Genomic DNA, 23,651 nt, shown 5'->3' on the forward strand with positions numbered 1-23,651 from the left:
TTTCAGGGCAATTCAGTTACTATACTGCAGACCAAACAGGACCTCAAGGTTCGGGAGTTGTCGAAGGCAACTTTTAACGTCCAGATCCCTGGCATCCGCTGGAGTTCCCAACTGAACCGAGGTTCCTTTTATTTCTGGGTAACTTTTATCGAACGGCCAGGCGCACCGATCCAATCACTTTCACCTTCGCCGGGTTTGGTTTACGATGACGACATGTTTCCCGACCGGTGGCAGAAAACCGGATTTCAGACGCTCGCCACCGCAGCTTCCGTCACTCGTTCCATCTCGCCGCGTCTAGACGACGAAGAGTCGAGAGTGTCATGGCTGTGAGATAGTGTGTGATGAGATGGACAACAAAATTAAAAGCATGCCATCGGTTCGCCACTACTTGATTTATCATATACACACACACACAATCCTGGTAGCACTTGTGAAGGTAGTGTTTGGCCGGAACTCCTTGTGTAAGCAAATTAATATCTAAAGGAGTCACAACCCGGTGTCAACTGTTTTTTGCCGTGCTTTTAAGTACCCTTTTTTCGCTCACACACACACGCTCACAAGAAACATTTTTCATCTCTCTGAACCGGATGTTCCTGGCGGTGAAAAATGACCGAAAGTTCCGCTGAAGGCCGTCTACGTGCCACCTTCACAGATATGCAAGGCAACGTAATATTCGTGTCTACGTAATTCGAGTGCCCTGATTTATGTTGTCTTCTTCTTTTTGTTCACCAAATTGTAACTATGCGCAGGTTGCAACCGTTTCGAGAGGAAAAAAGTCAATGCATGCAAAGGGAGAAATTTAGAGAAAATCAACTTCCAAAGTGAAATTTCCCTTGCATGGCATGCGTCAGTCGAAGTACAAAAGAAAGGCTTACTGATAACAGGAAAAAAAGAAACAATTTCCATCTTCAACTAAAACCCCCGTTTTCGAAGCGTGCAGCTCTCTGCTCGATGCATAATCCAACACGGGTGCATTCGATGGCATTTTACGATCTACTTACGCTCATCGAAATTGCTCGCGGAGCAAACAACTGCAAACTGCTACTTATGGTTTTCGATTCATGCACCTCTCGTTTCTTGTGGAGCATAATCTGTAATCATCTGTGAAAACCTCCGTAGGGATGAAGACAACAACAAAAAAAAGGGAAACCGACACCTACACCCAGGCTTTGGCTCGGGTAGCACGAACATAGCGGCATGCTCGGTCGAACACGGGTCCACATCTCCATGGAAGCATGGAATTAAGAAAGGGAAGACAGTGGGCGCACATGACGCTTTCCCGGGTAAACATCTCGCAACACTACTCCGGCCGCACATTAATTGAGATTGTAAGCATAAGTGTAGCATAATTCCAGCGTTTGACTTCCATCCTTTCGTTCATCCAAAAACAGGCATTCGCACGATGAGAGAAAAACGCCGATCGAATTCCTCATCGAGGGCCGTCTGGGTGGCGTTGGTTGTTGGTATCTGCTGCCCTCTGGCAGAAGCAGGTGAAAGATGGTCCCGCCAGTTGACGGAGTTCACGGGCGGACCGGTATCCGGCAACGACTGGATTCCCTTGTCTCGTCCCGGCTCCGAACGTCAAAGCGGTGCCCGAGTGCTAAACTACTTCACGGCTCCACAGCAACCTTCCTTCTTGGACAACACGGCGCAACCGCAGCAGCACCACTTCACCTTCCTTAACCACCAGTTCCCCCAATCGAACCGATTCCTGCTCCAGCAGCCTCCACAACAGGAGCTACTCGAGCAAAATCAACCATTCCAGCTGGGCAGCTTCCGGTCCGGATCGCCACCGTTTGTGGGCCAAACAATTCAGCATCCTCCGCCCCCTCCGCCACCGCCACCACCATCGTCCACGAATCCCTTCGAGCAGCAGTTTCTCTCTAAGTCGCCCCTTTCGGAGGCACTGATCCAGGAGGACAACAAGCAACCGGGATCTCCGCACGATCAACAGTCGTTCTCGTACCAGCACATACGCCAACAGGAACCCCAACCGACCGGTGGACATGCACCGAGTGGAGGCGCAGTATCGCAAGAGGAAGTCCAGCTCCTTTACGTTCCCGTCGAGACTCTGTACAACCAGAACCAGAAGCAGGAAATCAATCGGTTCAACTCGCTCCCGCAACCGGTCAGCCCGTCGATAATCAACGACTTCTATACATCCGCGGCTACAACCACCACCACTCCAAAGCCACCACCTCCTCGCACGAGTGCAGCCACCTTCCCTCCACCGTCACCGTCTCGCTTCCCGACATCCAGCGCACTGGATAGCTCGGTGTCACGCTCATCGTTGAGTCCTTCGCCGAAACCGAAGCCAAACCAACCTCCGCTAGCCCTCTTCCTGTACCACGATGACCCTCGGCAGAGCAAGCTGTCCACGAACGAAGCCCTCGGGGGATTGAAAAACATCAACGAGATTGCGGTGCTGGATTCGGTGGGTAAAAACTCTCCCAAGGTGTTCATCGGTCCGTCCGGACTTGCGCCCCCGAAGAGCTACTCACGCTTCGATCTGCCCTATCTGTCCAGCGTGGACCTGTCATCGAACCGATCGAATCGGAAGATCGAAGATCTGCCCTTCTTCGTCGCACCGCTCAGTTACAAAACCCCAAGTGGGTATGCCAAGATTTCGCTGCCACCTCCGCACGTTGGCTCCATCGTCGTTCGTCAGAGTAGCAGCAGTAATTCGCTCGAAAATGGCGCCTTCTATACGCGCCCAACGGCTCAAAGCAACGTGCAGTACTACACACCATCAACGTTGAACTTTGCTGACTCCACAACGACCAAGGCACCGTCCATCACGCTTGGTTCCTCCGGAAAGCCGATCTACGACGCGGACCACTATACGTCCCCAACGGGTAAGCCAACGTCGTCGAACGATCGTTCCGTGCCGCAGTACACTTCTGGCTTCAACGGACCTCCCCCGAGCCGGCATGCGGTTAACGAAGAGTACTTCAACCTCGCCAAAACCAGGAAGCCAACCACAACTCCACCGACCACGCCAAACTATCCGGTACGTTCGTACGGAAGCACGCGCCAGTTTGACTTCAAACCTATGCCGAACCAGAAGATTCCTCCCTCGTTCTATCCGGTGGAGGAGGATGAGCCCGAGCCAGCGACAACGACGACCTTCGGTACAACGACGACCGAGCGACCGACCACGGCGCAGCTGCACTTCGAAGCGGAACGCATGAGAACCCACTTCCGTGAGGAAAACTTCCGTAGTCGTCGTCCATACCAGCACCAACACCAGCAGCAGACAACGGCCGCATCACCCAACGAAGCCGTCGAAACTCCCTCCCAGCAAGGACATTTCGTGCACAAGTTCAAACTCGTCGACTCGGTAAAGCCAACTGCCCCGACGAGACCTAGCTCGACCTCGGTCGTCGATAACGGATTCCTGGACTTCTTCAGCCGGTCTCCGCAACAGCAGCAGCATGAGGACGAGATGATCAAGACGACGATCACGACGAACCTTCCGGGAGATCAGGACCGCCAGGTCATTCGCAACAACTACTATCAAGCGGCGGCCGCGATCAACGAAGATTCCGGACCAAACCGGCCCAAGTTTGTCAGCACCTACTACAGTCCCTCGTCAACTGCGGCTGCGGCAACAACCCCGGCAACGCTGACGACGCAAGATCTATTCTTCCGGGAGTTCGAGCAGAAGAGTAAATTCTATGAGCGCGAACCGAAGTACGAAAGTCCCAGCTACCCGACCACCGTTGGGACAACCGGAGCAAGCTATCGCAACAAGTACTCGTACGAGACGGACTCCAGCTTCAACGAGTCTCCCCGCTACTCGGTGGAAGTGATCACAACAAGCGAACCGACAACGGTTACGGTGGATCCATCGCAAGGAACCACTGGACAGCAGCAGTACAGCATTCCCTCGGAGTTGCCCCCAATCAGTGCCAACCTGCCGGGTCTGGTGAACGCGCTTATGGACGATCAATGGCCTCTTAAGACCGGCGACCGGCAGGCAACGCCGTCCACAACGTCGACCTCCACGAACGGTAACACAAGAGCTCCTCATTTCCGCAAGCAACTACATCGTACGACGACGCAAGATTCCTACGATATTGAGCAAGCTACAACCACCCGCAGACCACTGCAGCGAGGACGTCGACCACATCCATCTCGCACGACCACATCACCACCCACCGGAGCCGGAGCGCCCAATGAACAACCGTCCAGCTCCACCAGAGCACCCATTTCGCGATCACGATCGCGTTACGTTCCCAACAACGAAGAACGATCGGCATCACGCGGACGCAGCCGCAGTCGTTCGACGACCCCGCGTGGACCACTGAAGGAGGTGGAGAATCTGGACTATCAGCGGGATGTGCTGAAGCAGAACTATCCCGTCATACGCCCGCAATCCCAAAGCCTTCCCGTGACTACAACTCCCGCTTCGACGACGACCAGCGCCACCACTCCATCGACCACGCTGAGCTTCCGAGAAGTTTACGAGGATCAAACGGAACGGCTACTTGCGACCACCCTGGCTAACGAAGCTCCACTTGAGGCCGACCTCCAGCAGGTGACGCGCAAGTACTCGGAGTACTACGAACCGGAAGCGGTAGTTACCACGGTACTGCCTCCGCAAACAACCAACTATTTCGTTCCTTCCGTTTCGAGCCAACGTGGGCAGCAACAGGAGGATTACTCGGCGGTCCGTGGAGGACAGGAGGACTACATTCGCTCGCAGGAAGTTATCCCGTTGGCTCGCGATCCGGAACATTCCGTGATTCCGTTGCGTTCGCAAAACGTAGCGACCGAAGCACCACCGGCCCCGCCACAGTATCAACCGGTGACGGAAAGCGAAGAAAAGCTTACCACCGCCTACGGTCAACCGCTCGATGAGCCGATGGAACTCAAGAAGGTAGAAATCACTCCCCGCCCTCGCCGTCCCGGACTCGTTTCCCGACAGCGTGATCCGCAACAGAACTACTACTCACGTACGACGACCGAACCGACGACAACCGTTCGCACCACAACGCCGGAACCAGGAGTAGTTGGTTCGCGGACATCAGGACGCCGACCGGCATTCGTAAGACGTCCATCGCGTTTGTACGCCACAACTACCGCCGCACCGACATCGCCGACCACACCGGCTGGAAACAATTACGATCAACAACAGTCGACGCAAGGAACTTATACCGTAAGTTGGTCGGTTGATGTGGGGTCTATTCAAACGGTACTTATACTAGACGTATTTACTTGCAGGTGCGTACCAAAAACCGACAAGACATTCTACGAGGACGTACACGTCGTCCAACGACCACTACGGAACCAACGGCCGCCGCTACAACCGCCTCTCCGGAGGCTCCGGTGACGCGAGCTTTTGGAAGAGGCAGCAGTCTGCGTCGCATCTCACCTACCGCCCGTTCCAGACAACAAGAGGTAAGGTGGACATCTAGCTTGGAAACGAAATTTCGTTCACTCTCACCTTTTCCTCGCACATGACAGCCAACGGCTGCACCGACAACCCAACAACCTGCACCAGCGAGCAGCAGTGGACCACGTTTCCGGATCCGCGAACGCACCCGGTTCAATCTACAACCACAAGAGTCGCAGTGGTCGACCAAGTTGAACCAGAACTCCTTCCAGCCCGTGCTGAAGACGGAGGGACGCGGAGTCGGCGATCTCGAGCAGGAGAACGTATCCACCGAACCGGAACCGGAAATCGTGACGGCCGCACGCGAGGCCGAAATGTATTTCATGAATGTTTCGTCGAACTACGGCCAGAAGGACGGAACTCAACAGGAAACACAGACTGAGGACAGCACGGAAAATAGGTATAGATGGAGGAGGAGTGGTCTAATGGGGGGGACCTTACCTACTGGAGTTGTATAATACATCCTTACTTCTTTTCTACTTCTTCCCTCACGCAGTGTTCCCTCGTTTGCGGACCTGTTGAACGATGTAATGAAGGATTTTATCGACGATAACAGTCAGAAGAAAACGACCACGGACGAAAAGCAGCGCCAGACAAGCGACGTGGACCAACGGAGGCCAGTCAATTTCCGCAACAACTTCCTACGCAAGCGGGGCCGATCAAAGGTGGTCGATTCATTCGAGACGGCCGAATCACAACATATTAACCATGCGGCTCAGGTTTACAATGGCCAGGCACCTCACTACGGTGAGTCGGTGAAGCACATCGATCAGGCGATACTTTCGGGTAAAAATGTTTCGCCAAAAACCGTTGGTAAACTGCATCACGAAGAAGAGGTAGAAAATACGGCCCAAGAGGAATCGACTGTAGCACCGCACGAGGATGGTTCCAAGCATGAAACGGAAACCGAAGAAACGGATTCTGAGGATCTGGTTACCATTTTGCCATCGGTGGAAAATGCTGGCACCACGGTTGGACCATTGAGCGACAGTGTAAGCACCACGTCGAAGCCGACTGAAGAAGTCCCGACGTTGGCAAGTTTAGAGCAAACGTCGACGAATCCTCCGCAACAGCAGGATCGTGTCGAGGTCACCACGGTAAGTGCTGTTACTGTCGAACCTGCCTTCGAAGAGGAACTAACGGACTCTTCGGAAGAGAAGAAAGACCGTGATGAGACACCACCAGCGAGTAGTTCATTCGATCAGGTGAAAAAAATGGTTTCCGATTACTACAAGGTGGTAGAGAACGATTCCGAAACGGAGGAAGTGGTCGACGGTGATGTGCTTCCGGGGGAAGCGGATGATGTAATAGAAGAGGAAGGAGACTTCTTCCGTGCCACGGACGAACCGTCGTCCGAGAACGAGGAGCTAGCGCCGACCACGGACATGACACCGAGCGAGACGCTCTTTGTGCCCGTAACAGCCGAGCCGCCTGCAGTCAATCCGATGGGTTCGCTCGTCATTCCCACGTCCGTTTCGAATGGGATCACGCACGAGACGGAGATTTGCTACCGAGGACGCTGCATAAAGACAGAGGACGACAAGCGGAAGCGAAAAGACAAACTAAACTAAGCGGAGTCAGTAAATCCGCAGCCAACAACTAACTGGCCGGGGTTTCCGATCGAAAAAAAAGGAATTGTGTGAGTGTGTCGTTAGTCTGTAATAAATGTAGATTCTTATTTATTTTAGTGATTAGTTCAATAAAGAATGATCGAATCGAATCAACCAACATCGAATGATGTCGGTTGAAGTCACATAATAAAATTGTCAATGTTCCTTCACCTAAAATTATCCGAAAATGACTCACTTGGAAATTGTGTTAGCTTTTAAGCTAAGTTTTTTGTTTATTTTGTACACCTTACAAGAGCACTACGCTTCATCCTCATCGTCATCCTCGTCGTCTTCCTCATCATCATCTAGCTCCATTTCTTCATCATCGTCATCCTCATCTCCGTCTTCGCTCATGTCTTCTTCTGTTTTCTTGGCCGTATCCTTCTTATCCTTCGTCGACTTTTTAGTCTTCTTCGTAACCTTGATTTCCCGTTTGTTGATCATTTCAAACCCGTGCTTCTTCGTAAGGGCACAGTTTATCACCAACTTAAACTTGGCTATCGGTTTGCCAATTAACTTTAGAATCCTCGCCTGTTCCGGTGTCAATACTTTTCCCTTCACGCACACGGTGTAGTCTTTGTACAATGTCACAACGCCACGGTTCAGCTTGGTCGGCAAACCTAGCGAACGGAGATGCGGCTCGATTGCGTGGGAAAACTCCTCCAACGGGCCTTCTTTCAGTTCGACCGTTTCCGTCGCCCGGAATCCACTGCGTGCATACTCTTCAGCCGAGTACGAATTAAACCAATCGAGGACGGTTTTCTTTTTCTCTGACGTGAACAGCAATCCACACTGACCGATCATTTGGTCGCGAAACTGCTCCATGCCGGCTTCCAGCTCGGTCGCTTCGTCAGCCTCGCTTATCAGCTTCAGGCCCAACTGCATGACGCGATTCTTGCCGAAAAAGAACCGAGACTTTTTCCACTCCGCCCGCACTTCCTTGAGCTTGCTGTTGCGCATGTTTTGCACCGAAAACAGGAAAATGTTGTCATACTTATCGCGGCATTGTTGTATTTCTTCAATGATCTGTTGTTTGTTCGAGAGACCCTTGCGGTCCGTCTTGGTGAGGGACACTAAAAGAACGCATTGATAACACGTTATTTATAACGGCGAGTGGAGTAAAAGCATGCTGGAAACTCACCTTTTTTATCTCTTCTAGATTTCGGCATCGCGACTGTTGGTAATGTAGCTCAAAATTAGTTGGGGTGCGAAAAACGTGTACACTGTTTACAAAATCACAAACGCCGCTGAAACATGTGACAATGGTTGTCAAACGAATGACAGCTGCACTTACCATTGGAACCAGGAACGCAATCGAACCTAGGTAGGGGAAAGTGGGGCAAGATGCACCGGCATGGTTTTAGCTGAATTAAGCCATTTAAAAATAAATTATGTAATGTATTGTGTTGATTAACGTATCTAGTACATTCTATGTACGTTTTATGGCAACACCATCAACATATCATAAAGAAAATGAGAAAAAACAAACTGACACAAAATAATGTAATATTTTATTACTATTATTTAATGTATTGTTATAAAATTATACTACTCAATCAACCAGGAATTCTTATAGTACTTTAATATGTTATTTAGCGACTACGAAAGAAAAACTGTTTAAATAATCTCCAAATCTTGAATGATGAAATGAAAGTCAAAAAAGGTTGGTAAAAAGGTAAAGGTTGTGCCAAGGTGGTTTGTATAATAGACCATGAACAGATCCATCCATATAAAATTCACCCATTCATATTCCTTGGGGTGCATGCTCCCTCACCGTTCGGGCCATCTTGCCCCACTATGGTCAACGGAGTCAAAAGCAAAAGGTCCTTCGAAAACCTTGTTTGACAAGCATTTGATGAGTTTGAAGAGGTTTTTCTTAATTTTCGTACACAAACAAGATGTTTAGGAATTCAACTACGAAATATTAGAATGTTTTTAAAGGATGGAGGAGAAGAGAAAAATGTGTTTTGGTTGAGGGGGGCATGATGCCTCACTTTATCTTACTACCTAGCCTGTTTACCAAGGTATATGGAAAGAAGCAATACTTTAAAAGCAAGGTTACTGTAACGAAGCAAAACTCACCGTAAAAAAGGACCGCTTTGTGCCGGCAACCTTGGTCAGTACGTCGTCGATTGATCCGCGAGTCAAGTTCGTGTAAAAAGTAGTGTGTGCCATTATTTTGTACTGTAACTAGTGCCCCTTCTTACCAAAAGTAAGTAAAACAGCTAGAGCTGACTGGCAGCCACTTCCGGCGACCAAAGTTTGTCCACTTAAAGGCGTGTTAGCGCATTTAGGGGTGCATGAAAAGCGGAAGCGAAAATCCGGGCGGAATTTTTTACCCGGCGGTGTGACGCATCCGACACCCCTGTGCCGTGGTGCCTGTGTGTATGTTCGGGCAGCCATTTTGAGACAGAGAGTTGAACGGCGACGAAGGCGATCGAAACGTTCAAAGACGGACAGGAAGTCTTGGAAGCCGGTTGGAGCAAAACGTAGAAAAGTAGGCAGCTTTACGCCTGTTGTTGGTTAATTGGCTAGGGTTTCTTTCCCTTCGGTCGGCTGTGCAGTTGAGGGTTGATTCCTGGTTCAATTTAGCTTGGAAGGAAAAACGCACCCCCTGTCGTCGGCCTGTCAGGCATATTGGAGCGGAAGTCCCGTTCCTAGAACAAGTGTGAGTTTGACAGGGATAATTGATTTATGTAGTTTCTCCGTCTTGCCGTCATCTTCATCGCCTTTTCTAGCGATTTTTGTCATTGCCCTTTGCATCCCTCATCCCCTTTGCAACCCCCTTACCAAAAGAACGAGCCAGTTCGTAAGTCTGAGGAATTCGCGTGATCTGCGTTAAAGTGTATGCGTATCCTATCGACTTTCATCTTCCGTGCGTTTCGTGCGTGTGGCGTGTGTGTGTGTGTGTGGTTGTGTCTGTGTGCATGTGTGCACGAGTGCCTATACATAAACCTTATAAGATGTGACACGAAGAAGAATTAGAAGAAGTTAACGGCTCTAGCGTAAGACGGCCGCAAGACATGATCACCACTACCAGCATGTATAGCCGTGTATTATCAGAGACATTCAACATTAGAAAAACGTTATACGCAATTTATGAACCGTTAGTGAACCGCGGGAAAAAAGAAATCAACTAGCATTCGATAATCGATGGAGAGAGCGAGCGCGAGAGCGGTTGGCGCCGGGTGAAAGCCGCGCGCGGGGGGATGTCATTCGATGAGGTGTGGAGGTCGTTCATCTGCCTTTCGCTCCCCACCAGCATGCAGTGTGTCCCCGATGTGTGGACTCTGCCGCGGCCCATTTTCCGCTTTTCTCTTGTGCCACGAGCGCCACCACATCCGGCACACTGGCCGGAGACGGGGCCTCGGCAGTGTGGCCGAGAGCATGACTAACAAGTACGCATGCTTCTTCCATCGTTCCCTATCCCGCTTTCCCATGGCAACAGAGTGTGTAGAGCGCTGCGCGCGTTCGCATCCCATCCCCGGGATGGGTAGGATTTTCTAGAATTTTCTTACCTACTGCAATCCGCATAGGGCAGAGCGAGCAAGCGCACAAATCGGGGGGGAAGCCGCCAAAGAGGGAAGTCATTAGCTATCTTCACTCGGGCCGGTCCACCCCGTTGTACACCTGTGCGCACCCTCCAGGGGTGACAAGTGCGAGACAGGAATGTCTCGAAAAGCAACGGAGGAACAGGGCTGACTAAAATGGGTTCCAGCTCCCGGTGAGATCTACCTACTCCCGGCTATTGCGTGCGGTTCCGCAGTTTCCGGCCCCGAACGAAGACGGAAACTCCTAACCACGGATGGAAAGGCACACACACACACGCGCGCGTAACATACAACACCACACCACTAATGAATGCACGGGCACATGGATCATGTTGGGATGGAATGTGCGCGTCACCATCTCCACCTACCCCAAAACCAAACCTGCTCCAACCGCCCACCCCATATCCGCCTTTGACGCAAAGGATGTGAGTGGAGAGACCCATTTTCCTTTTCAATTGTCACTTTCCGCCGTCGGCGGCGGTTGCTGTTCGCTTCGGAATACCTCCGTTTCATTCGTGCGAACGTTGCAGTACCTCCCTCTCTTTCAGATGCATTTTATGTCAAATCCATTTTCTTTTTCGTTCTTACTGTTGGAGGCAGCACCACTAAGGGATGGCCCTCGCCCTAAACGGGGTGGGTGGTGTTTATGTGTGTGTGTGTGTACGTGGCTCGTGCGCGACTTTGAGGGGGCGACTTTTCGAAAACGCTACCCCACACACACCCGCCCCCTCCCCCCGGGAAAGAAAGAGAAGCTGTCCGCCGGCGACGTGAAGGAAGAAGCAGGAGCGCACGAGATAAAAGGAAGGCAAGCCGCTTTAGTAGAATGGTGTGTTGTGCGCATTTGTTGTATAGGTATTGATCCGCGCGAAGCGTGTATTTGAATAATGGGTAGAACGTTTTCAAGGCTAATTCGATTCCGAAGGTGGACTAGTGGAGGCGCGAGCAAAAAAAAAAGCGGAAAAATAAGGCAAACAAGTGCACGCAAACATACTGATATCATCCTCCAAACCCACCCCACCCTGCTTAGGGGTGGTTGCCATTAGGAAGGGGACGGATGCATGGCACCCGGTGGTGGTTTTGGAGAGACAGTGGGAAAGAGATGGAGACCGATAGAATTACGCGAGTCGGAGAATTAATTGGTTAGAGGCCGCTGTCGGGAAAGACCAGGAGGGTTGGCGTGGAGCGCACTCAATTTTATTATGAAACAATTGCCAGTGGCTAGCGAAAGGCGGGCGCATATTTCGGCGGTGGTGTCCCATCCGGCCCAAAGCTCCCAGAACTGGATATGCTGCGGCGCACGCGACACTGGCCTTGAGCAGTTGCGGCACTTCGGGCCTTTTGGGAGTGTGGTCCGGCGACACACCCGTGTCCAGTGGGACTTAGTGGCCGCGAGGGGGGGACACATACGTTACACTAGGAAGATAGCAAAGATAACAGTTGCGCGCACAGGTGCTCGACAACGATGGTGGTGGCCATGGTGCCACTGGAGTGGACGGATGTGGTGGATGTTTTCATAAGGAGAAGGCTGTTATTCCAGCATGGCTATGATAATCGGAGCCAAAGTCGCCATTTGCGCCATTGAATGAGAATTTTTAAGCCGTCTAGGAACCCGAATTGCTTTGCGCAGTCGTCTGCAAAAGGAAGGCAAGCTCCGTAACCATTCGTTTTAATCGTCCAATCATCGATCGTGCGGCGAATGTAAAGTTTCAAATGTGGAACAAGATGTTAAATTCGATACGAGAAGGCGGCTTCCCAGATAAGAGCCATTTATCTACTAACACCATCATTTCCTCGCACGTATAACCATCGGCATTTTCAACTACCTTAGATGACCAATCCATTTACGAGCTTCAGATAAGATATGCGTCACTAGTCATTGCTAACTACGCACAAGCTGAGGATACAACGAGCCTCCATAGCAGTGTTGAAAATAGAACGAGTAGCAAACATGTTTTAGGAACGAAGCTGGATGGCACTTCTGAACCACCTTCTGGCCTTTGAAGATCTCTGGAAGCAAACTGCGTAAAGACTGTTCCTTCCTCGAGTCATCTTCCACGCAGCGCGCGTGTCGTATCAATTGTGATAAGACGAGTAGTTTGGATAGGGCTTTGGTGGTGCTCCACGATACATCATAACAAGGTGTGTTAAATGCGCCCTTTTCTCGCCTCCAACTTGCCGAGGCCTTGCGCCGGCCAACCTTGCTCCTTCTACCCTTCCTGCTGCTGCTGCTGCTGATTGCTCGATTGCCCACAGAGGCGTTTTCGTGTTTGTCTGTGCGGCGTTGCATAATCTCCGCTGACGGCATCGGTAATCAAACGCGAGTGCTCATCGAGCGCTGGGAAGGGGGGAGGGGGGGGGGGGGGATTCTGGGTTGAATTGCTTCCAACCACCATCTCTCTGGACCGGAGGTTCGTAACGACAAAACACCTTCTTATTGGATAAGACTTGTCCCCCTCCGTGCACACGGGGGGCCATGCCCATGCACGTGATAAATGGCTTACGCGCTCACACACACACACACACACGAACGATGGGGGGAAACATCATCCCTGGCGACACTTCGTTAGGGATAAGATTTCATATTTCCATTTAAAGTTACTGACGTGTCCCTATTCCTCATCCTCATCGTTTAATGAGCTCTTTTGCGCATGCTATGATGAACATTTGAAAACAGAACCTTCCTAGTTTGACGCTTTTTTTTGTAATGGTAAAGTATGCCATGAAATAAAAACATACATTTTCATTGCACGTTCTTTTTGGTCCGGGACTGCAGCCTCTTGGAGTGCATTCTCACGCTCATTATCCTCTTCTTGTATTTCTCTCCTCGCGCTCGACTCTGTCTTTGCGAAGTTTATTGCAACCTGAATAGCCATTGAATTTTTAATGAAGCTTTCTTTCGCTATAAATAGGAAGCAAGCGTGGGCTGTTGCGGGCGCTCCAGCGCCGGGGTTGATATTGTTTCGTCCGCCTTTTTTTCTCTCATTGTAAAAATGGCTTTCCGGGACACGTGATTGTGCAAAAAAAAAATGAGGACAAACAAAAAGGAACCGGCCCAAAAAAGAAACATATGGAAACGGCTCAGTAGAGTACCCCGTGGGGAGTATCCTTGCTCTAGCGCAAGTTGTTGCTAACCGGAGGTATGGATAGATACTTTATCTACCGGACCGAATGCTTGCGGCAGTTCGACAGGACATCGTACCAGAAGCAGCCCAACCCCCCCTCCTTTTCTTGGATTTTTTTCCTTTTCCCATCCATTGCGAACCATGTTGACTTAGGTCCTAATAATGATTGCGGATCCTTTCCGAAGGGATAAAAAGAATTCCGCAGTGGGCAGGCGAGAAACAGACAATGGGGTGTGCTGGCTTGGTGCTGGCTACGTGCGTGTGTGTGTATGTGTGTATACCACCTTAGGAAAATCAGTATTCACTGTTTCACAATCCAAAGAAACGGGGGAAAATGACCCATTTTCTTCCTCCGAAGAATTCTGCCAACACAAAATATGTGTATGCAGTGTGAAGGATGGAAGAAAAATTAAGCAGCATAATGCCGCACTAATGTAGGAAGGAAAAGCTATCGCAAGAAAGAGAGAAAGAGAGCAAGGGAGGAAAAAAAAGAGATGTTAGTAGTCTGGGCTGGAATAGAAAAGGGTTTTTCACCGAGGAGGAGCAGCAGGTGGATGGGGGTCATGCTGCTGGAGGACAACGAGGAGTCGCTGCGCCTGCGCAATGCAGCGGTCTGCGTGTGTGTGATCCTTTTCCGTCGGCCGGCTGCCAGTTCTTTTGGGGATCTTTATTGACTCATATTCTTAGATTCCACTTGCATGAGATGCGCGAGTGATCAAACCAATTTCAAACTCAAATCTCTTGTGTGCGGACACATGGTGATTGGAGTTGAGCATTCTCTTGGAGTCCTTCCGGCCCAAAACCAAGTATTGGTGGTGTTGCCGAGTTTTCCCCACAAACCGGAAACGGTTCCCGAGCCATGCTTGTCGGGTATGTACGAGTTCTCCTTTGCATTCCCATCCGAAGTGGGGATCGATCTTGCACACGCTGCTGGTTCTACTCGCTGGCCCCGGTTTATCGGGTTCGGTACTCCCAGAGGGTTCCGCCACTCGCGGGGTGCGATTTTCCACCGAGAGATGCTGCGCACGCGCGTGCAATAAAAAGCACTCTCCCTAACACCGAACCTCACATTTGGACGAGGTGTGTGTGTTTTTGTGTATGTGCAGTTGTTCGTGTCCCCTCGCATCGCAGCTGCCCTTCATCAACCTCGGCCCCCCGGTGTGCAAACCTTGAAATGGTACGGTGTGCGCGGGGACAGTTGTGGAGCGGCCGATCCTTATGCTTTTCCTCTTTTCACTACCAGCAGCAATTGGGAAGGAAAATGAGAAGAGAATCGTCGCAAGAGGAGTCCCGTGGCGCCCGCGGATATCGTCAGAACGTCATCAGATGAGCGGGAGAGAGAGAGAGAGACACTAAGAGTGAATCCTCCGGCCACACCGAGCGGCCGCCATTGTCGGTATTTTTGAAAACGGCCAGCAAGAACGCACGGGGACAACCGAGCCCAGAGTCAGTCCCGGAGTTCGTGCGAGCTTTTCACGACGCGTGTTCGTTCTGCGCGCTGCCGTCTGGTGCGTGGCCTCTGTATAGTGTGTAGTTAGAGAGAGAGTAGTTCATTTTTCGGTGGTTGGGTGTGTGAAAAAACGTTTCACCAACAGAAACACGGAATCGTAGGTTTCCAATTCTACGTAAAAATGGCCCCGTTTTTTTTTCCTTGCCTGCTGCCCGCCCGAGAAAGCCGAAGTCGTCGAAATCGACGCGAAAAACTTTCCCATTCGCCATCGGCGGAAAATTCAGTTTTTTCCTCTTCATTTCCACGAAATCTTTGAGGTTTTTTGTTTTTTTTTATACGGTATGCACCGCGCGTAACCAAACCCCAACCCGCCCCCTGCCCAACCGTCCGCCACGGATTGAATTGAACGCGATAAATTTAATGACGCTGGTTCATACTTTTTTATAGACGCAAAAGTCACAAACCGCGGACCGCGACCGCGCGCTCACACAACCATCTTTCCGTTTCCTGATGGCGTGTGTTCTAAGAACGTTTAAAATTCCAACACCACCAATCCACACACTTCCCTGGCAACAGTCGAGGAGGAGGAGGAAGAAGAAGGAGAGGACAGTGGGGGGGCTGAAAAAGAAAAGATCTCGTGCGTACGTGCGTGCGGCGTTCGGTTCTTGTTTGGCGGAGGATCTTAGCTAAACGCCGTTTTTCCTGCTTTTCATGTTCAATTTTCACTTGCCTCCGTCGTATCGTGGTGTAGCGGGGGATATTCAACCAACGATGGGGGGAGGAGGGAGGGTGGTAACAAAAGACGATGCCGGGTGAAAAACTGCATTAATTTTCACTAGCACACGAATGAGGAAAAATCGATAATTTACTTTTTTTCTTCTCTTAACTGCAATCTGTGTGGACTTTGGTGAAACATGATTGATGGAGAGTGCAGTCTGAGTTGGTGCGGTGTATGTTTGAATGTGTATGTACTATAAGCATCCATGGGACTCAAATGCAAAGCCAAGAAAAACGGAGCAACGTTATTTTAGTACAACGGAAATTTGAACTATTCGGATTACCAGTGATTTCAAATTTGTTAAACAATCAAAGGATTTACTTTATTCTTCATCACCTTCTCACGCTTTACCCCTGCGATGTCGCAGAAGAAAAGGCTACGCCTTCTAGACGATAAATGTTAAACCGTTCGAATTTCACAACGTTTTCCATCGCGCGAGGAACGCGTGGAAGTGGGAAAAATCCTTCGCAATAATGGGCGTCGGATCGATTCTGCGTGTTTTCGTCGATATTGATTTTTCCGTTTTTCTCCACATCATCATCGTGTCCTCCCAGCACCCACCACCCCACACGCCAGAATACCAGCTTTAGATAACATGCAAGAGCTGTGGAGCAGCCACACCGACCGACGAGCTGCTCAGCTGAGTAGTAGTCGATTGGAGATGATTATGAGAAATGCGAATGTTGTATTCTACATGCTGTGTGCATGTCTCGAAGGACTAAGAGCGAGAGAAAAGAGCGATAAAATTATGTGTGTGTCTATGTTGGTGTGAGAGAAGCCAATTTTTTGACCTGCATGCGCGATGGGTGTCCTGCAGACGGTGGGAGACGGAAGGGGAGCCATTAAACATATCCTGACATAAACCTTGGGTCCAGTTTGAAATGCCAAGAAGAAAGGTAGTACAGGCTCTCGGAGCTGTGTGGTGAAAAATCTCGTGGCTGGCCATCAACCGGTCCAATGTTGATGAAAAGCACCTCATAAGAACTGGCTGGCTCCGTTGCACAATGTTCCCACCAGACCCCATTGCTGTGTCACGTTAGTTCGGTCCTAGGGTTAGCATAAAACATGGCCCCTAACCTATCATGACGGTCAATTTATAATGGTTTTTTCGTCAGATTACTGCTGACCCGTATACTATTGATCTGTCTGGTCAACATTCCGAAATGACAGTTACTTCAATGCGGCCTAGGATGTCCGCTCATCTATTGTCTCGGTATGTCTGCAGTTGTGCTAAATCTGAAGCCATAAGGTTTGTGCACGCCTGCATCTTTCAGATGGCGGATAATGGGCATGCGGACCGCGTGCGTGCGGCATTGAACGGCGACGCCTTTTCGGTGTGCATATAACACTCAACTTGGCCGTAATTGTCCCCCTCGCCCCTCATTGCACTGGCGGCCCTCCTCACAACAGAAGGCAATGGAGCAGCAGCATAGTGGCACACACATCCAACGGTCTCCAGCAGCAGCTACTCTTACCCCGAGGTGGTGACTCATGGATCCAGTGGGCTGCTTCAAGCGGCGGTCCTCACTGCCACACGGTGGTAGACGCGTTTAGTCGGTTCGTGTCACCACGTCGGGCGACATACAATCTATGGATAAGAAGCAAAACTGAACCTCAGTGTGTGTTGACCATTTATCTCTAGTAAGATTGTGCGGCCTTCGTGGCAAATTCGGCTGACGCTGGAAAATCAGTGCGAGTGGGGAGGACGTTCTACTCTCTGATTGCGGGAAATTAGATCGAGGTGAATAACATTTTCAATCCGCCACTAAGTTCCCCCCCGCCTTACTTCGTCGGTCGGAGGAAAATGTTATTTTCGTTTATTCTCAATATCGGTAAAATAAGCAATGACGCAATCCCGGACACCGATGGGGCGGCATGAGGACGACGGGAGCGCGTGCTGTTATTCCATCTCTTCCCTTGAGAATCGTTTGAAGGTTTTCTTCCTTCGTTTCGGGTTTTTTTTTCCACCCGAAAGTCATGTCCATCCACCGGGCTCGGGAAGAGTGGCAAGTGCGTATTACGTTAGTGTGTGCGTTTTTAGTGTTTTCTCCGGATTTGCCTCCGTTGGAAGACGGTATCTGGATAAAACATCATAAAGAAATATCACCGTTCTTTATGTGTGCCTTGTGCTCCGCGGACTCCACCCCACAAGAAGGCCTGTCCATCATCCGCTCTTCGGTGTCTTGCTCTTCTCGCATATCCCGTTAGTGTCTCATCTTGCAGCCACTCTCATCTTGCGGCAAAAAAAAAAGAACTATTGGTTATTGCCGCATCTTCCTGACGTCCAAAGGATTACGTCATCAAGAAGCCGACGGGGGAAACGTGAAACTTTTTTTTAATTTTTATGTATGTGCATCTCAAGCCAGCTATGTTATGCGGCTTGTATATGTGTTTGAGTGATCCAAGGGATCGATCCCGCACGAGTTTGTGTGTGTGTGCGTATTTGTTAAAGATCTTGGAATACTGGATGCCTTCAGGCGGCGTTTGAAGAGTGAGTAGTAGTCACTGGGAGAAATGGTATGCCTCATGCTGCGGAATGCGGCGGCTTTTTTCTGGTCGATGCAGAAAATGTGTTCATCGACGACGATACTGCTTCAGCTGAGTAATGCAGCCAGCCACACACATTCGTTAAATTTATCAACGCCCCGTAAACCCAATCAATACTGTGGATATTTAATGCACACTCTCAAAGGATCAATGCCCCCATATCCCATGGTTATTTTTATGCGAACACCACCGTAGTGCCATTAGTCAGGCGATGAAATTCGAAAATATCCATTGCGTCCACTAATGTCTTTCATGGGTGGCGCCGATTGTGGTGAGCAAGACCGCAGACCGGTGAACTTATCGATCTGGCACTATAACCTAATGTTTTTGGAGACTTTCGTTCTGACTTGTCATGTGCATTCGATGCGAGAGAAAGTAGGCTAGTTGAACAACCGAAAGAGCGCTGTGTTAATACAGTTGTGATTATGTCCTCATCGGATCAATACAGGGTCTGTCTGTGCAATCTTTAATCCTCTCCGTGCCGGTACGGTCGGTCGCAAGGTGTGGTAGCTAGCTGCTGGCCAGGTCAGGTCAGTTGTCGAACACTGCGGTACTATTCATCTTGCAAGTGAACCCCGGCAGTCACCAATAATATCCAGTCCAAGCAGGCTGCGTTTGTTTCAACCAAATGTTATTCAGTGTTAGCTATTCAGTGTTAACGTTAGTTAAATCATTCGCCCGTAAACGTAATCATTCTGTATTGTACTAATTTCATGTTTATCCTTTTACCGTTTCTTTATCTGCAGGAAGATTCTCTCGTTTTAAGCTAGTGGAAAAAAGGCAAATCAAGAACAACACTCAACATGTCTACCGTCGACAAGGAAGAGCTAGTTCAGAAGGCAAAATTAGCCGAACAATCTGAACGGTATGTTCCAAAGAAAGTGGTGGTGCGAGGAGGAATGCGGATAAGTGCTTATTTCTTGTCCTATTCACAGATATGATGATATGGCACAGGCAATGAAATCAGTAACAGAAACTGGCGTCGAATTGTCAAACGAAGAAAGGAACCTACTCTCCGTTGCTTACAAGAACGTCGTTGGCGCCCGAAGGTAAGATTTGAGAGAATTTAGTTAAATACCCCTTGCTGAACTAATATTGTTCTACATTGAAACCCAACAGATCGTCATGGCGAGTAATATCATCAATCGAACAGAAAACCGAATCCTCTGCCCGCAAACAACAACTGGCACGAGAGTACCGGGAACGAGTCGAGAAGGAACTGAGGGAAATTTGCTACGAAGTGCTGGTAAGTAAACGAAGCGAAGGTTTATCCGCTGGCCAGTATCGTCTAACACGTATATTGTTTGTGTTTTCGCCTTCTTTTGCGCAGGGTCTGCTGGACAAATTCTTAATTCCCAAAGCCAGTAATCCAGAGAGCAAGGTGTTTTACCTCAAAATGAAGGGAGACTACTACAGATACCTAGCTGAAGTAGCCACCGGCGAGACCCGCCACAGTAAGTCAACTCGGTTTCCCATTTCAACCCAAGATGCTGCTGTTTATCTGTTTGCACTATAATAAGTCCCAAACAAACTAATTGCCTTTTAATACATCCTTCTTCCCGCACTCCAAATCCCTCCCTCCATCTTTCCTTCCCACTCGATGTGGAGAATAGATCGATAAGAAGTGTGCCCACTCCTTTCTGTTTTGCCTTTTCCCGTCGTCTCTGTCCGTCCTCTTTCCGCCGACCTGTTTGTGTTATCATAAGCACAATGGACCATTACTAATTACATTCGCACATCTTTATCTCTATCTCAATTTTTTTTTTCATTCAAACTCTACAACCCGACGTCGCGCCACGGTCATGTTTACATAACATCGCGTGTGCCATCATGTACCGCGCCATCCTTGCTGAAATCGAACGAATAATTCGAAAACCCGCGGCACACAACAGCCGTAGTCGACGATTCCCAAGCCGCTTACCAGGATGCCTTTGAAATTAGTAAAGGCAAAATGCAGCCAACACATCCTATCCGGTTGGGACTGGCGCTCAATTTTTCTGTCTTCTATTACGAGATCCTAAACTCTCCCGACAAAGCCTGCCAGCTGGCTAAACAGGTCAATTATGCTTCTTTTATGATAAATTTACCGTCTTATTTGCTCGCTACGAGGCGTCCGGTTGCGCTCTCGTAGTTGGTCGCCCGTAATTTTCAGCTCAATCAAAATAATTTAAAATACGCAAATAGACACGCTCACGCACACACACCATGGGCATCATAACGCAATGATGGACGATATTGGGGGGAAGCCAGTGAATGTTGTTGATCGTTTCGAGTGAGCTTGAGTGAGAATATGCTTAATTGCCCAGCATCTAAAAACGGGCATCTCTTTTCTTCCACCCATGATTTGTCGACAACCGTGTCCATACAACAAATTGATTTATGGTGGTAATTTGCCCTGAGAACTGTTGTCGAAGAAGGCTCGCGTGTTGAATAAGGCTGCGATGTTCGCGCGAGTAAATGTCCTCTTGATAACGCTGTGGATTTTTCTTTTTTCTTTTTAACAATTCTGTTCCTCCATCTTTTTTTCCTCACTTCCATCGACTAACAACGAAATAACAATGAATCAATAATATGTTCCTTCTTTCCGTATCGGAGAGAAAGCAATCCCTCGCCGCTAATGCTTCTTCTACAATTGCATATTTTCGATTTGTTCGATCTCAAGAAGTCGTCCTCCTCTCTGTTTCTCCCTCTTTACTATCTTTTTCATCTAGCTGTGGTTGAGGATTCCCAGAAATCGTATCAGGAGGCGTTCGACATTTCAAAGTCGAAAATGCAACCCACGCATCCGATTCGGTTAGGTCTTGCGCTGAACTTTTCCGTCTTTTACTATGAAATCATTAATTCGCCGGCCCGAGCTTGTCACCTGGCGAAGCAGGTTAATTTTCCATTTCTTCTTCGTTCCCTAGTTTTTTTTTTGTCAGTTATTGTTATTTTGCTGAAGTTAAGTTTTGCACATCTGATCATTGATTGATGTTGCCGCTTTGCTGCTATCCTGCTCTTAACACGTTAATATTAATTTACTATTTTGCTTGTTTTTTTGTATCATTTGGTGAGCTCGTCATTGGTTGTTGTCGTTGGCACATTTAATTTTTGTGTGTTTTTAAGTTTTCTATTTCAATGTGCCAATTATGTTAGATATAAACCCAGCGAGTTTTTTGTTTTACTTTGAAAAGAGGAGATCTTTTTGGGTCCATGATATGTACATAAAAATATTGGAATTGCATAACTTCGTTGATTGAAAAAATACCCTTGCATAGTCAAGTCCTTACTGCGTGTGACTAATCTTAATAGTTTTCTAATACATAGAATAAAAAAGCTCAAGAAAGTAACTAACAAATGCTGACAACGACACTGCAAAACCGCGTGCTTGTGACGTCAATTTGTTTGTGTGCTTTCGAGCTATTATAAAAATACATTAAAAGCATATTGATGTCGATGTGATATATTATTTAACCATTCTGCTCTACAGAAGCCAAACCTATCTTGAGCAGAACTGCGGGATTCCAAACTCTGGTTGAAAATTGAGTGTAAAAAATGCACTTTATCTAAGTAACAGTGTCTGAAGTAAATGCTTGTGTGTCGTGTGCGAATAACAACATTAACTCTCTACATAAACCAAATGAATGATTTAGCAATGGACAGTCTGAAAGTTATAACCCGTTCTAGGATCAAATATGAAGCTGTGTTTGTGTATTTTATTTTATTTTGATTGATTGATCGAGACTATTTTCTTACCGGTCTCTTAAAAGGTGTTCCGCAACGTTGTTTTCCACGAGCGAACGAGAGAGAACGGATTTTCCAATGGAAACAATCTCTTCTCTCTCACACTTGGTTAACAGTTGAAGGAAAGCGCTTCTCTTTAATTGTTTGGCAGTTTAAATCAATCCCACTTTCTTCCATTTCATGTACACCGCGAATAAAATGCCGACATGATATGGGATAAAACGATCCAACAACGTCTGCTGCAGGCATTCGATGACGCGATTGCAGAGCTGGACACGCTGAACGAGGACTCCTACAAAGACTCGACACTCATCATGCAGCTGCTGCGAGACAACCTGACGCTGTGGACGTCCGATACCCAGGGCGACGGCGACGAACCACAGGAGGGTGGCGATAATTAACCAAACTAAAATTAAAGTCAAGCAAAAGCACACTACCGAACACACCTACACGACGACACACGCCAACACAAAATACACGGACACGAAAAACACATGCCACACGGACACAGTACACAGGACACAACCAAACAAATACACACACACACTTAAAGCATAATAGAAATTCCTTTTGACTATTGATTAAAAACGTGAACAAACGCGAGGAGCCAGACGGAAAGAGGAAGAAGGAAACATGTAGAAGTTGGTAGCGGCGGTAGAGTGACGAGAGGAGAGGCAAGTTCGCAGCTGCAGTGCGGTCAGTAGCTTTTCCGCGAGAGATAGCAAACAGTTTTCACGCAACAAGCAACAGGCATAATATAAATGGCAATTTGCTGCAAAGACGCCGCGCTCGCAGCAGTAGCAGCTGCAAGCTGATGATTGTGGAGCAAGAAAGGAAAGGGCCGCCCCGACTCGCTCGTCCCTTAAGGTGCGTCCGTACCACCACCACCCAGGCACACAGGGGTCGAGAAGAAGAAATAAATTTGTGCTATTTCTTTCGAGCCATCGTTGTCTTCGTCGCGTCTGGACTAGCGCAGCAGCAGCGCGGTGTGGTCAGGGCCACTAGGAGCAGCAGGGAAACTTGTTGCTGGAAAACTCCTCTCATGCGTCAGTTTCATCGTCATCGTCCGTCGTGCGCACAATGTGTATGTCGACACGAGCCGAACAGAGTTGAAGTGAGGGGGCAGAGAAAAAGTGTTGGTCGATGAAGAGAAAGGAATAAAGGATTGGTACCACAATAACAACAACTAAAATCGGTTAGCAAACGAACCAGATTACTGCAAAGTACGAGTGCGTCCTGTCGCGCAGGGCTACTAGCGTATAACGCATGGTGTGATGGATGCACACAGAGTTGGTGGTATGATGGTGGAAATGCAGTTTGAAAGAAAGAGTTTATTCGGTTTCCTTCGTTACTGGGAGAGAACGCGTGTCGAGAAAGGAAAGGAGATTAAAAGCAGCGGAAGATGTAAAATGCAACAATTGTGAAAGCAGTGTATCCAATCGTGTTTGCCTACTAAGAGACGATGCTCGATC

At 48.8% G+C, this 23,651-nt stretch overlaps 3 protein-coding genes across 11 annotated transcripts; 2 read left to right on the forward strand and 1 right to left on the reverse strand.

The window, feature by feature from the left end:
- Nucleotides 1-1,402: 1,402 nt before the first annotated feature.
- Nucleotides 1,403-6,969, forward strand: LOC131294818 (mucin-2). Its single transcript, XM_058322863.1, has 4 exons — nucleotides 1,403-5,161; nucleotides 5,227-5,403; nucleotides 5,470-5,798; nucleotides 5,895-6,969. Exons 1-4 carry the CDS (start codon nucleotides 1,403-1,405, stop codon nucleotides 6,967-6,969), a joined length of 5,340 nt encoding a protein of 1,779 aa, XP_058178846.1.
- Nucleotides 6,970-7,199: 230 nt separating this feature from the next.
- Nucleotides 7,200-8,277, reverse strand: LOC131290838 (mRNA turnover protein 4 homolog). The gene is made up of 2 exons (XM_058320024.1): nucleotides 8,150-8,277; nucleotides 7,200-8,081 (listed from the first exon to the last, which is right to left on the reverse strand). Exons 1-2 carry the CDS (start codon nucleotides 8,175-8,177, stop codon nucleotides 7,267-7,269), a joined length of 843 nt encoding a protein of 280 aa, XP_058176007.1. The 5' UTR covers nucleotides 8,178-8,277; the 3' UTR covers nucleotides 7,200-7,266.
- An 857-nt stretch (nucleotides 8,278-9,134) lies between these two features.
- On the forward strand, nucleotides 9,135-23,125 carry LOC131289691 (14-3-3 protein zeta). 9 transcript variants are annotated; one of them, XM_058319016.1, is made up of 7 exons: nucleotides 9,135-9,220; nucleotides 19,203-19,321; nucleotides 19,392-19,505; nucleotides 19,576-19,702; nucleotides 19,787-19,910; nucleotides 20,349-20,512; nucleotides 22,425-23,125. In XM_058319016.1, the coding sequence occupies exons 2-7, from the start codon at nucleotides 19,260-19,262 to the stop codon at nucleotides 22,578-22,580; spliced, it is 747 nt and encodes a 248-aa protein (XP_058174999.1). In that variant the 5' UTR covers nucleotides 9,135-9,220; nucleotides 19,203-19,259; the 3' UTR covers nucleotides 22,581-23,125. The 9 variants fall into 9 exon arrangements, with proteins under 9 accessions (XP_058174999.1, XP_058175023.1, XP_058174992.1 ...); XM_058319040.1 differs by lacking the exon at nucleotides 9,135-9,220 and adding an exon at nucleotides 15,269-15,288; XM_058319009.1 differs by lacking the exon at nucleotides 9,135-9,220 and adding an exon at nucleotides 17,500-17,650.
- The last annotated feature ends 526 nt before the right edge of the window (nucleotides 23,126-23,651 follow it).

This window comes from Anopheles ziemanni, chromosome 2 (assembly GCF_943734765.1).
Source record: "Anopheles ziemanni chromosome 2, idAnoZiCoDA_A2_x.2, whole genome shotgun sequence".
In the NCBI taxonomy this organism is placed as follows: domain Eukaryota; kingdom Metazoa; phylum Arthropoda; class Insecta; order Diptera; family Culicidae; genus Anopheles; species Anopheles ziemanni.

Bases quoted from the DNA above. Each gene is read 5' to 3' on its own strand.
- LOC131290838 (XM_058320024.1), bottom strand. From the start codon at position 8,177: ATGCCGAAATCTAGAAGAGATAAAAAAG. The intron at 8,082-8,149 runs GTGAGTTTCCAG...GCGTTCTTTTAG, and splicing joins ATCTAGAAGAGATAAAAAAG to TGTCCCTCACCAAGACGGAC.
- LOC131289691 (XM_058319016.1), top strand. From the start codon at position 19,260: ATGTCTACCGTCGACAAGGAAGAGCTAGTTCAGAAGGCAAAATTAGCC. The intron at 19,703-19,786 runs GTAAGTAAACGA...TCTTTTGCGCAG, and splicing joins AAATTTGCTACGAAGTGCTG to GGTCTGCTGGACAAATTCTT. The intron at 19,911-20,348 runs GTAAGTCAACTC...GGCACACAACAG, and splicing joins CACCGGCGAGACCCGCCACA to CCGTAGTCGACGATTCCCAA.
- LOC131294818 (XM_058322863.1), top strand. From the start codon at position 1,403: ATGAGAGAAAAACGCCGATCGAATTCCTCATCGAGGGCCGTCTGGGTG. The intron at 5,162-5,226 runs GTAAGTTGGTCG...ATTTACTTGCAG, and splicing joins CGACGCAAGGAACTTATACC to GTGCGTACCAAAAACCGACA. The intron at 5,404-5,469 runs GTAAGGTGGACA...CGCACATGACAG, and splicing joins CCCGTTCCAGACAACAAGAG to CCAACGGCTGCACCGACAAC.